At 36.0% G+C, this 12928-nt stretch overlaps 2 protein-coding genes across 5 annotated transcripts; one reads left to right on the forward strand and one right to left on the reverse strand.

The window, feature by feature from the left end:
• Positions 1–2334: 2334 nt before the first annotated feature.
• Positions 2335–4887, forward strand: LOC113301710 (probable inactive shikimate kinase like 2, chloroplastic). Its single transcript, XM_026550499.1, has 8 exons — positions 2335–2620; positions 2712–2905; positions 3280–3474; positions 3557–3618; positions 3837–3903; positions 3974–4092; positions 4224–4400; positions 4496–4887. The coding sequence occupies exons 1-8, from the start codon at positions 2384–2386 to the stop codon at positions 4600–4602; spliced, it is 1158 nt and encodes a 385-aa protein (XP_026406284.1). The 5' UTR covers positions 2335–2383; the 3' UTR covers positions 4603–4887.
• Positions 4888–5142: 255 nt separating this feature from the next.
• On the reverse strand, positions 5143–10306 carry LOC113301708 (inactive poly [ADP-ribose] polymerase RCD1-like). 4 transcript variants are annotated; one of them, XM_026550495.1, is made up of 8 exons: positions 10107–10306; positions 9504–9562; positions 7514–8781; positions 6928–7169; positions 6525–6649; positions 5994–6173; positions 5808–5906; positions 5143–5542 (listed from the first exon to the last, which is right to left on the reverse strand). In XM_026550495.1, the coding sequence occupies exons 3-8, from the start codon at positions 8650–8652 to the stop codon at positions 5486–5488; spliced, it is 1842 nt and encodes a 613-aa protein (XP_026406280.1). In that variant the 5' UTR covers positions 8653–8781; positions 9504–9562; positions 10107–10306; the 3' UTR covers positions 5143–5485. The 4 variants fall into 4 exon arrangements, with proteins under 4 accessions (XP_026406280.1, XP_026406281.1, XP_026406282.1 ...); XM_026550496.1 differs by having other exon boundaries at positions 7514–9105; XM_026550497.1 differs by having other exon boundaries at positions 9504–9567.
• Positions 10307–12928: the final 2622 nt, after the last annotated feature.

Genomic DNA, 12928 nt, shown 5'->3' on the forward strand with positions numbered 1-12928 from the left:
TAGACCTAATTTTGTTTCTTAAAGGAAACCCAGGTTAATAGAGGACGACTTTAGGATCAACTAGGATACAAAGTATCAGGGATTGATTTTCCTAGTTGAAAGAGCATCTCTATTTATAGTTTTTAAAGATTAGGGGTTGCATGAGAATTAAGCAAACTTTATTCTTGAAAAATACAATAAAAGAATATACACTTTGGTCTGGTTACGGAACCATGTATAATGACTGTTCGGTTTGGAAACTTAGACAAAGAAATAATTTAATGCTCATTTAAACACCTAAGAGTTTAATCATGATACACGTACATAAGTGTTCAACTGATCAATGAAGTCTTAGAAGTGTTCAAGAGAGTTTTAGCAATGTTAAACATATTAAAAATAAGTCTTTGAGCATTTGCTAAATTATAAACTGGGATAGTTGGTAGGACGGTTCGTGAACCGCATGGCTTGTTCCAAGTCAGGGTGCAACAGTATATGAACCGGGTTCGCCAACCCTAATAGACTACCGAACTCAGTTGACAACAGTTCGCAAACCAGATTCGCCAACTGCTAGCCTATCATACCAACTTTGAGATTCAGTTCACCACGGTTTGTGAACTGTTCCCAACTGAACTTTCGGTTTGCGAACCGGTCTGCTAATCTTCCTGTATTTCTGAAACCTAGATATCTATGGTTTGCGAACTGGTTCGCCAACCTAGCATGAGTAGAAATATCAGTAAGTTCAATATTTCTCTCTTATGATGTTTGAAATATTCCTAAGTGATGAAATCATTTTCTTTGACAATTTTCAATTGATCCACAAATAAATTCATAGAACTGATATTGTTAAGGACCGTTGAACATCTTTGCTAAATCATATTCTGAGATTTTTCACAAGACAAACTCGAAACTTCTTCTTTGTAAATCTACTAGAAGCCATACCACATAGTCATAATAGGTAGAATGATAAGATAGTGATTAAAATAGAATGGTTCAGTCTTCACATACCTAATAGAAGTTCTCCAAATATTTCCGTCGATTTTCAGTCTTCAAGGTTGATGTCTGATACTCAACTATAAATTTTAACCTAGTCCTAAATTTGACTTAGTAGACTAGAAATCAAGATATAGTTTTGATCAACTAACGTTGTCAACAAGCTTGAGATAGCAAAACTTGTGGATTCAACCTAGCAATGCTCTAACATTTAGCTCTCTACAATCAAAATACAACTCTAAAAAACATATTATCACAGAAACAAGGATCTTTCAGAATTAAAAAGAAGTGCACCTGTTGGAAAATTGAAGATCTTTGATAATGAAAACAAACATTTAAAAGCAATAACACTTTTGAATTAGTAAACATCTCTGACGAAGCCTGTGAAAAACCTTATAGGATGATGAATGCAATGATGATGACAAAGTTGAAGATCATGATACAACTAATAACCTAATCTAATCTACAATTTTAACCTTACTAATCTGATTTAACTACTAACGCTGAACTAATATTATTTGTTAATATATAACTAAATGAGAATATTTTAGCCATTATAAAAAAAAAAGTAAATAAGATTTTCCGTTTAATTTCAAAATAATCCTATTTTATGTTAGAGGGAGGATCCATGGACATTCTTAGATGGACGAGGTCAGACAAGATTTGCGCCATTTTCTCCGCAAAACCCAAACAACAATGAATTTAAGTCTAATATTTTGATGATATGTTTCTCTTATAAGACTCTACATTCCTTCAAAAAAAAAAATGAACGCAATTCGAGATGTATAAAACCACCATCTACCCCTTTGAATATCAGTTGTTCAAAGTTAACGGTTCAAATTAAGACCGACATATGGTTAGGTTTGCTATCTCGAGTTGTGTTCTTCTTTTTTTTGAAGGAATGTAGAGTCTTATAAGAGGAACATATCATCAAAATATCTGACTTAAATTCATTGTCATTTTGATTTTGTGGAGAAAATGACGCAAATCTCATCTGACCTTGTCCATCTAAGAATGTCCATGGATCCTCCCTCTTTATGTTATCCTCTGATAGCCCCTTCAAAATTTACTGCAGCCAGGGACAGTACTACATATAGACTTGGGCTGGCTTAAGCCAAATTTCAGGAAAACTCAAAATTTTGTACTCGTTTTAAGTTCTGCAAAAATAATTCATGCCTATAGGCTTAAGCCACCCCCACCAATCCAATTAGTTTTGGAGCCACCCCACCTTTATTTTCCAGCTCCCCCACTGACTGAAAATAAGCTGCCCAAAATCCGCTACCGTGATCCAAAATCTGCGAAGGACATCTACGGCCATATCTGGTGTAAATTAAGTGTGAGATTACTTGAGCCCTTTTCCTCATTTCCTGCACTTCTGTTATCCTATCTTTCTCGTTCTTGTTCACAGAGAAAAATGTCGACTGCTCACTCTGTTTCCCCGACTCTCTACTTCATCACCACACAAAACCCTCTCAAAAACCAAGAATTTGCATTTCAGACAAAGAGGGTTCTTTACAACAAATTCCATCCCAATTTTTGTTCGAGTAAGAAATCAACGTCGTCCACTAAATCTCAATTTCTTAACAAACTTCAAAGCATCTCCTGCAAAAGTCTGTCTACAGCCTCGCCCATAAACGCTAAAAATTATGAGGTAATTTACGTGATTTATAGTATGTGATTGGTTTTGAGGTTGTGGGCACAACTTGAAGATGTATATTTTGTGTTAATTTTTGTTTGAGCAGTTTACAGATGGTGGTGCTGAGCTAGAATTGAGGTTACAACTCGGCGAAAAGGGAGAAATTCCAAATTCTAAAGATATTTTTGTGGATGCAAATGAAGATTCAATTACAATTAGAGTGAAATCTTTTGGGTCTATTATCACCCTAATTGAAACTACTAATTTGTATGGAAAGATAAAGCCTGCGGAAACTATATGGTTAGTATGATTCAAGTTTTAATAAAGAGATTGATATGTATGAATTGAAGTGTGAAATCCAAAAAACTAATATTTTGACCAAATTTGTGTATCCAAGAACCACTTCGATTTGCTAAAGAACCCTGGATAGGAAAAGTAGTAATAATGACCGACGTGAGTATGAGCGTTATCGACCGAGCTCTGCTTCGATCTCCCCAAGTAATCTGGTCAGGAAAAAACACCCGATGTGCCAGATTTAAGTACATTGGTGATCATTGAATGATGATGACCGTCTTGCACTATTATTCATAAGCATTATCCAGAGACCTATTTTGATATACGTTAGTGTATTGGATATTGATGAAATTATAAGAGTTTTTTTTTTTTGGCGACAGGTATATCGACGAGGACCAACTAGTTGTTAACTTGAAAAAGTATGACCCAGACATGAAATGGCCTGATTTCATGGAATCGTGGGATTCGCTTACAGAAGGAATTGTACCAATGCTGAAGGGAACTTCAATCTACTTAGTTGGGGAATCTGCCGAGATCAATCAAAAAGTTGCTAAAGAACTTGCTTCTGGTATTGGGTGAGCTGCTTCGACCGAGTGATGAAGATGCCTGTCAATCTATACAAAATTACTGAGAAATATTTGGTTACTTATCTCTCAGGTATACGCCACTAAGTACGAGGGACTTGCTCGAATCTTTTGCTAAGCAGACTATTGAATCATGTAATCTCAGTAAACTCGATTTTCGTTACTATCCATTTTGATAGAACAACCACAACTGTTTTTCCACCAACTGTATCTTCTTGGTTGCACTTCCAAAGCTCCTAAGTGAGAGTTTACAGACAAATTTTAACAGCAACCATAGGTTTCCGTCACACCTCATTCAGTCTGATATAATGTGTCCCATCTTGTAGTTCATTAACAAGTTTAATCACTTCCAGGGGTGATGTCAGAGGGCATGGAGTCTGTAGTAGAAGCAGAAAGTTCTGTTCTGGAAAGTCTCAGCAGGTACTTGTCAATGTCTGTTTTCTTTGTGTCTTACAGAGGAGAGGTTTTAATTCCCTCTCTTTATCTGCAGTCATGTTCGAGCTGTTGTCGCAACATTAGGAGGACAATGTGGAGCTGCAAGGGGAACGGATAAGTGGAGACATCTTTATTCAGGATTCACCATATGGTTGTCTCAATCTGAAGCAGCTGGTAAAACTTGTAGTGCTTCTTTGTTTTCTCTTTATAGCTGGTACTTGTTTGTATTATGTTGCTAGGGGCTACTTAAAACGAATTGATTGATGCAGTAACTATAAATATTTGTACCAAAATTTGTGACGCAGATGAAGATTCAGCCAAGAAAGAGATTCAGAGGGATATCAAAGACGGGAGCACGGCCTATGCAAACGCAGAAGTGGTAGTCAAGATTGCAGTGTGGGAACCTAACCATGCTCAAGCTGTAGCTCAGGCTTGTCTGAGTGCCCTAAAAAGGTTAATCCTATCAGACAAGAAGCTTTCAGGTACTCTAGAAATTTTTTCTTTCCCCTGACATCACTCTTAACAGGAAAGACAGGAGTATCCAAGTCCATTTCTTCTCTTCTTCTCTTTTTTGAAGGAAAGAAGAGTCTCTACATCAGGTTGGGATGCCGCGGTGATTGGCCAAACATCAAGCCTCCTGGATGGGATCCATCAGCCAAATCAGGTGAACCTACTATCATGTAGAGCACCGGAGTACTGAACAGCACAGCAGCAGTTTCACATGTAGAGCACCGGAGTACTGAACAGCAGCAGTTTCACAACAGAAGTAGAACCCCCACCAATTTGTCAAGCATTTTCTCCTCAGATTTTGTGCTGCTTCTGGCTTATCCCAGTTCGCTTATCTGGCTTATGGCTTATACCAGTTTCATTATAGTCACATTTTTGGCGTTTATGTAGTCACATTTTTGGCGTCATTAGATACACTTCTCTTGGCGCTCACCTTGCAGTTTGGGCGTTTAGGCTTCTCTTCAGCTCTCATTTCCTCTACCTTCCATGCATTACATGTTCACAGCCTTACCAGTACCAATTCTGGATGATGTGAATTTACAAATTCTGATTTACTTGCAGCAAGTTGGGGCGAGTTAATTGGTCAGTATGTCAGATTAATCTCACCCTGGTTGTCTAGGGTTATTTCCTGATAAAGAGAAACCACGGGTGAAAATCCTATATTTAACACTTAAAAGTTCAAACCCAACAGCCCCTTCATACAGACCCTTCCAAAGAGAAACAAAAAGCACGGCCATTATCAATATTTACAAGACAATAGCCTTTGCTGGCACCAGAACAAACCTGTTAGGAACTGACATACATATACATGTTTAACAGTTTACTAATACAACACACAAAGAGAACCAGAAATTTGCCAAAATAGATTATAGATGGTCATAAACAAAAGCATCATTGAAAATCCCTCTTCGTCAGCTAGCTAAAATAGTTTTTTAAGTAAAACCACATTGTTTCCAACATTACTAAAAATGAAATATTTGAAACAGATATTCACATCTTCATGTCGACGCATTTCTCTAACCCATAATTAGCAGCAGCACCAGTACGGGAGGTCCACACTCTACTTCTGATCCATCTTCTTTACAGCCAGCTCACCAGTTGGTGTAGATGAATGGGGCTGAAAAGGCACAAAACCATAAAATGTCTTGAAAATGGGTAAACAAAGTGCTTAATCCACAGCAAAAAACACTCTGAAGCAAGTACAGCAACTAGATTAACATAAGAAAACTAGATTGGATCTCAATAAAGAGATTTGCAAAGAATTAAGGTTAAAGTCTTAGGGCCCCATAAGAATTATACACAAATCCTAGTCTAAAAACTCGACCAGTACTTTTATGCAAACAAGAAAGAGCAACTTGCATAAATCATCACATGTTATTTACCTTGCTCTTCTGAAGACTGATAATCGTGGACCTCAGCAAAGGATCACCAACTATCCATCTCAACTTTTGCACAAGCTCATCTCGGCTTATCATCTTCTTCTGATAGATTATGTAAAGGATAATAATATTAGGTCGCTAAAGCGAAATTGACAGATATACAAGAGAGGGGAGCTCGTAACTACAAACCTTAAACTGGTCATAAAAAAGATTAATTGAATCCATATCCTTCGGTAGAACTTTATCTTTAACAGCTGCAAACAACATCGGGAAAGGCATCCATGGTGAATTTGGAACCTTCGGCGCAGTTAATCCAACGGTTGGAAGTTTACTCGGGATTTGATGAACATGATGATGAATATCTACAACCTAGAAAGTAATGATGTCGCTAATTGTCAGAGAGATGGCAGAAATATAAAACGCTAGAACTTTTAATACAAAACCCTTCAACCACACCAGAATGACAAAACAGATGGTTTCTGCGATGCCACAAGCAAACAGGATAAAAATTCACTGGGCCGCATATACTGAGGAAGGGTCCACAAATATATGCATTCCCCTTCTGCATGACTAAAAAAATTGGTTACACAAATTTATCATCCGAACAGTCAGATAAATGGGAACAAGCAAAGTAATGGCTCACACATATGTATATGAACGTGACTAGAAAACTAGTCCCAAAGGTCAGTTACAAAAGAATCTTATGGAAGAGGGGCTTACTGAATTAACAGGGGAAGAATGCTGAACTTGATGCTGGTACGAGGCAGAATTCGTAACACCTGACCCATCAACTCTAGAATTAGTAACCCCTGACACATCAACTCTGCATGTTGAAACCACCTGACCTGTACCACCATTAACAGATTCAATATCACTCAATATCACGAGTGCAACAATTAAAAAATTCGCCCTAAACGTGAACATGACCCACTAACTCTGCACATCCCATATCAACAACTGACACAAGTGTTAGTCAAGGGAGACCCAGAGCCTAGGTGAATGACCAGATATCTAAGTTATGGGTCAAATTTAGCCAAAAGAAGGAACCTCATCGAGATAATCTTATGATGAAATATAACTATAGCAAGAAATAAAGAATATGGTTGTACTTCTCAAATATCACCTTTCTCAACAAATGGGGCCTTGAAACTGATAACATATTCTGGAAAAATGTGAGTGTTCATATTCACATTCCATATTATGTAATGCTTGGGATCTTGTAAGTCATCTACCCCGCTATCGAAGTTTTCACTACTTGGGTGGAACTGTTCAGATCCAGGTTGAACAAGTTCCATATTTCCCATTATAACACGGCACAACAACATATACTGTACACCATTTTCGTCAACATCATTATAACTTGAACTGTAAAGACAACAACAAAATATGAGAAGAAAAAATCTCGAGATATATATTATACATTTCAGTGGATAAGAGCAAATATTAAGACAAAATAGGAGCATGGAACATGGTAATATCTTGGAGCTGCCAAACCCAACAGTCCTGTAACAGAGGTCTCGTACCAAAATATACAAACAGTCTCATTAAGATCTCCACATTCTAGAGAATAAATATGCACGGACACGGAGAGTAAATATAAGCCATATGTAGTTGGAAGCTTCTCTCCCACATGGGACCAATGAAGTGTAAAAAAAAATCTATTGACCACAACAACAAGCAAAGAAATTTAGCAGAAACAAGAAACACACCTGACATCTGCAGAAAGATTAACACCAAAGCCATATGTAGGCTTAGTTTTAGCCAGTCCCCCCATACTAACCAGTCCATCCATCCCTAGACCATGAGTGAGTATCCGGGATGAAGCTTCCTTGGAAGAAGCAAGCCAAGCAAATCTAACATTTGCATTGCCCCGATACTTCCTAGTGATCTCTATCTGCTTTTGAAAGAGCTCCAACCTTGCTAATGCAGAGATACTTGAACCACGACGCATCTCAAGTATATTTTGTGCACAAAAGGATGAACCCATACCCTCGAGGAACATGTGCTGCACGGAATCCAAGGACAACTTCCCCTGCATAGACTCTAGAGAAGCATTTTGCCAGTTAGATGTTGCATCAGGCAACTTGTTTTCCCCAATTACCTCCTTCAAATCAGCAATGTTGTCAATGTTGTCATCCTGTTCCATCTCATAATGTTTGCTGACAGGTTTTCCATCAACTTTAAGCCTCTTAACATAAGTGTTAGACTCTTCAATGCATTCTACCATCTTCGAGCTATCAACTCCAGTTAGTTCAATCTCCAGTTGCAATTTTATTTCACGCATCCCGTTTGGCTCTGAATAAAAATATGTTCCATCTTTTTCATTTGCAGCCTGAGCACAATCATGTAACTCGTTGGCATCAGTATATAATTCGGGAAAGAAACAACTGCCCTCCTCATCAATCCATGCAATCGGATTCTGTAAACCCGTCTTCAAATCAATTTGAACCATGTGAAGGAAGTCCAAAACCGAACGTTGACCCTTGAACTCCACTTCTATGGCCGCCTTCTTTACCCGGAAATCTTCTTTGACCAATCCAATAAAACCTTCAGGAAAATCAGCCCAGTCACCATTGTAATACATCAAACGCTGAGGCAATCCACTCTTCATAAAATTTGAATAGTTCTTCAGCAATGATTTCTTAAAATGGGATCCACAACTGTTTTTGCATCCACTAGACCTCGTCCGCTTACGAAGCCTCTTGGGAGGCGATAGTGCGGGAAACTGCCGTGCAGCCATTCGAGCGGCTCCAGTAAATTGTGCTGCACATTGAGCTGCACGCTTCCGCTTTAAATCAACCACTATAGTTTGTCCATTACCCAACACCTTTGCGCTCCTCACGTCCATTTTTCTTTACTGTAGTAATTCCTATGCACAGATCTAACTCCAAAAGTCCAAAAACTACCCTACTGTACAACTCCTACTCTAAAAAAACCCAAACAAAACCATGCCAAGGAAGCTAATGTGCATGTGGTCCTGAAAAATTTAGTAGCCAATAATTTATACATTTTTTATTGTTTCAACAAAGATACTACAACAGCTTACCAAGTATAAAACAAAACAGATAAAGCAAACAGTTAAGCTTAGATTACAATTATGCGTTCATTCGCAGAACCGTTTCAGGGTATTGAAAATATCTTAGCATGAGAGAAATCCATGGAATCTTTAAGAAGCCTCATGGTTGAATAACTAATTAATTGAAGTATCAGCCTCATGGTTGATTAAATAATTGAAAGAACTGAGAGTTGATTAGCCTCCGGGTACAAGAGAAAAGGCCTTCTCCCCAAAGTTGGTGTTTCCCTAAGCCAATCACCAAATTATACCAAAAGAAAATATGATTTACCAAATGGTCAGTCAGAAGGTGCAAAAACATCTAAATCTTTAAGCTAGCAAAATCATTTTTGGTATCATGTCCAACAAATGTACGATGCTTATAACATTCTGGTGGCAGAAGATTATGCCTGATTAAGATACCGATTATGCCAGGAATAATTTTGAACCCTCCCTAAACTTTCTCTTCAATGTTACTAGTTACGCTGATTAAAGATTGGGTCTTACTACAAGTACCCAATCAATGCATAAAGATCACAATAATTTTGACGATGCACATACTCATTTGAAATCAAACAAAATAAAGAACAGCACTGTTAAACCATCTTAAGAGCATCTTTGACACAAACTGCAACCAGAATACATACCATTATTCTGCTGCTAGTACTGCTAGTGTTCATATTGTACAAGTATTATTTCTCCTTCCCTGACCTCAAGAAAACAGACAACCCAAACAAATTTTCTTTTTCTCAGTCCACAAATTAAAGAAAAAAAAATTGTAAATTCTTCAGAATAGTTCACACCTCATGCAGAACCAACATAAACTAAAACATACGACGACAACAAAAAACGGTCAAAACTCCATTAATCTTCAACAGCGTACATATGAATTCTTTTAGAAAATATACAGAAACCCTATTCATGTGGTTGACCGTTACAGTGTAGATCAAAGAGAATTGTGGGTTAATTGCAAAATCCAAACAAAATCACCACACTTCCAGCTCCTCACAACTCAATTAATCAATTTTGTTTTCAAAATCAGAAGAAAAAAACATCTCATAAACAACCGACCTAACAATAAAGGACTGAAAAACAGATCTAACAACAAGAATAGAATCTTATTAAATAGACATCCTAGCAAATAACTAGATCCCATTGATAACACTAAGAAAAATCAAAACCCTAATAAAACTTGAAAACGAAAACCTATGAAATCCTTAGGAGAAGAGAAAAAAGGTCAACTAAATTACCTGTTAATGATATTGATCGTTAAAGCGTCAAAATTAGGGTTTGAATCACAAATTTCATGAAGAAAATTCGAAGAAGAAGAAGAATGATAGATTAGGTTTTAAGTTTTTTCTCTCTTAAAAAAATCTTACAGATTGACACAAACTTCTTCCCTGTTTCTCTCTCCTAGCACACGAAAACGAGGATTACTGAGAAGATGTTTTGACGCCGTTTGTTAACGTCCTCGCTAAGTCGGCGTTTTTAGTCTAGCACTACGCGTCGTTTCTTGCGCTAAAAGAAAGATTTCGACACGTGTTTGGATCTTGTTTGACAACCTTAACTTGACGATCAAGATTTTCCGTTTGTTTTTCTCTTTTTCTTTTTACAAAGGAAAATAGGGATGCTGCTGGTGCTATGGCTAATGCCATAGGCGGTATATGGGTCACCCTTTTCCGGATTCACATTACATCACATTACATTACAGTAGAACTCTATAAATTAATGTTGTCGGGACCATCAAAATTTATTAATTAAGCGAAATATTAATTAACCGATACGGTTCGCAAGCTATAACTCCAAAGGTGTTGCTATCCATCCATAAAAACTCATCAAAACAAAAGTAACACAAAAACCTCAAAAAAACAAAAGTAACACAAAAATTCCAAAAACTTTGATGAAACCAATTTTGAAATTTGGGGTTTTTGTATCAATTTTTAAAATTTTGGGGTTTTTGTGTCGATTTTGTTTAAGATGGAGTTTTAATGGATCCCAACATTTGAACGGGGATTTTGTACCACAAGTTTGGTATGACTAGTTCTGTAGCCGAAAGTATTAATTTATAGATAAATTTCATATCAAATAATTAGTTTTCATACAAACAAAATACCATATCATATCTTTTATACTTCTTATATAAATACAAAACTAGTCATAAAAACCCAAGGTGACCAAACTTGTGGTACAAAAACCTCACTCAAATGTTGGGATCTATTAAAACTCCATCGTAAACAAAATTGATACAAAAACCCCAAATTTTTAAAAATTGATACAAAAACCCCAAATTTCAATATTGGTTTCATCAAATTTTATGAAACCAATATTAAAATTTGGGGTTTTTGTGTTACTTTTGTTTTTTGGGGGTTTTTGTGTTACTTTTGTTTTCATGGGTTTTTTGTGGATGGATAGTGACACCTTTGGGGTTATAACTCGCGGACCGATATAAATACAATATCAATATCAAATCATATTTTTATAAAAATAATATTCAATCATATTTTTAATTTCTTATATAAACACAACATCAATAGATGTATATGTTTGAGAAATATATTATTTAAGAGAGTTTATTAAATAATCGAGTATTAATTAAAAGAGTTTCTACTATATATGTTTGAGAAATTTCCTGTTTAGTCCACTAAACCCAACCCAGATTAATGTGTAAGTCCAGGGGGAGAATACATTTAATAGCTGGTCCAAAAAACATTTGAACAAGCTAAAATTACTAAGCTAACCTTAACAACATGCATGTCAGAGTCACGAGCAGAAAAACGCAGAGAATAAACCACGTTCAGTTTTCTTCTTGTTTCCATCGACAAAACTATTTTTTGGTGCTCCTGCACTTTTTCAATCTTCTCTTCTTCTTCTTTAGTTTTTCAATCTTCTTCAGAGAAAACAAAATCCACAAAACCAGATCGAAAAACTAAATCAAAATTTAGGTCAAATCGAAAAACAAAATCAAAACCAAACCCAGATCTGTTTTTTGTTGAAGTGAAAAAATGGTTACTAATCGATAAATTAAACGAATAATTATCGAAGAAATTACAGAAGAAAGTGTTATACCATCAAAAAGTAGAAGAAAAATTGTTGATGATTCACCAACAACAAAAACCAAACAAAAACCTGCTGCTAATTCACCAACAAAAAGGAGTATGACTAAAGTTGTTACTCCACCAGCAACACCGAAAAAAGGTAAAACTTATGTACTACATATCTCTATTCATGTACTACATATCTCTATTCATTTGTTGTTTTTATGCCTACATATTGGTATGCACGAACTGAGTATTGTAATGGATTTACTTTTGTTCATTAGACACTACATATTGCTATGTATGTATGAACTAGTATTTGTGTACATATTGGTATGCAAATCTCATATGTTGATATTATATCCAAACACTACATATGGGTGTGTAGTTGTGTATACCAATTTTACAACAATTGATATTATGTGTAGTCTAGGAATTACTGGTTTGGTGCTGCTGGTGGAGTAACATACAGATTAGTTGTGGACTAAACATGAAATTTGATGATGTACATATCATTATGTACTGTATAAACCACCTAGGTTATGAATATGTACATCATTTATAGATGTAGTACATGTTATTATGCTTATTCAAGCATAAAAGAAACATTACATAGCAATATGTACTGCTGGATAGTTAGATTAGTGTTTTGTGTATGATATAACATTACTTAGATTTGTAGTTGCAGTACATATCATTTCGAGCATAAAACCAAATATGTATTGGATAGTTAGATTAATGTTTTCTGTATGATCTAGCCGTATATATTGATGTGTGCTATGTAAAAAAATAGAAAAGATATAAACCAGTACATATTGACATGTACCAATATGTACTACCTTGTGAAAGAAAAAATGTTTTGTGCTTTGTTATTTTAATCCAACAATATTTTTGGTTCTTGTTGGTGCATATATCTCATCATTTTCAGTATATATATTCTGCAGTTTCTTTAAGAAGAGTTTGGGTTTACATTGCTCCCCAGAGGAATGGTGATGAAGATGCAAAGGAAGAAGTCTCATCAACTATTGATTTTGATA

This window comes from Papaver somniferum, chromosome 8 (genome assembly GCF_003573695.1).
Source record: "Papaver somniferum cultivar HN1 chromosome 8, ASM357369v1, whole genome shotgun sequence".
Lineage (NCBI taxonomy): Eukaryota > Viridiplantae > Streptophyta > Magnoliopsida > Ranunculales > Papaveraceae > Papaver > Papaver somniferum.

Bases quoted from the DNA above. Each gene is read 5' to 3' on its own strand.
- LOC113301710 (XM_026550499.1), top strand. From the start codon at position 2,384: ATGTCGACTGCTCACTCTGTTTCCCCGACTCTCTACTTCATCACCACA. The intron at 3,904-3,973 runs GTACTTGTCAAT...CTTTATCTGCAG, and splicing joins GTTCTGGAAAGTCTCAGCAG to TCATGTTCGAGCTGTTGTCG. The intron at 4,401-4,495 runs GTACTCTAGAAA...TCTTTTTTGAAG, and splicing joins ATCAGACAAGAAGCTTTCAG to GAAAGAAGAGTCTCTACATC.
- LOC113301708 (XM_026550498.1), bottom strand. From the start codon at position 8,652: ATGGACGTGAGGAGCGCAAAGGTGTTGGGTAATGGACAAACTATAGTG. The intron at 7,170-7,513 runs GTGTGTTTCTTG...TTGTCTTTACAG, and splicing joins AATCTTTCTGCAGATGTCAG to TTCAAGTTATAATGATGTTG. The intron at 6,174-6,524 runs GTAAGCCCCTCT...ATTACTTTCTAG, and splicing joins ATTCTTCCCCTGTTAATTCA to GTTGTAGATATTCATCATCA.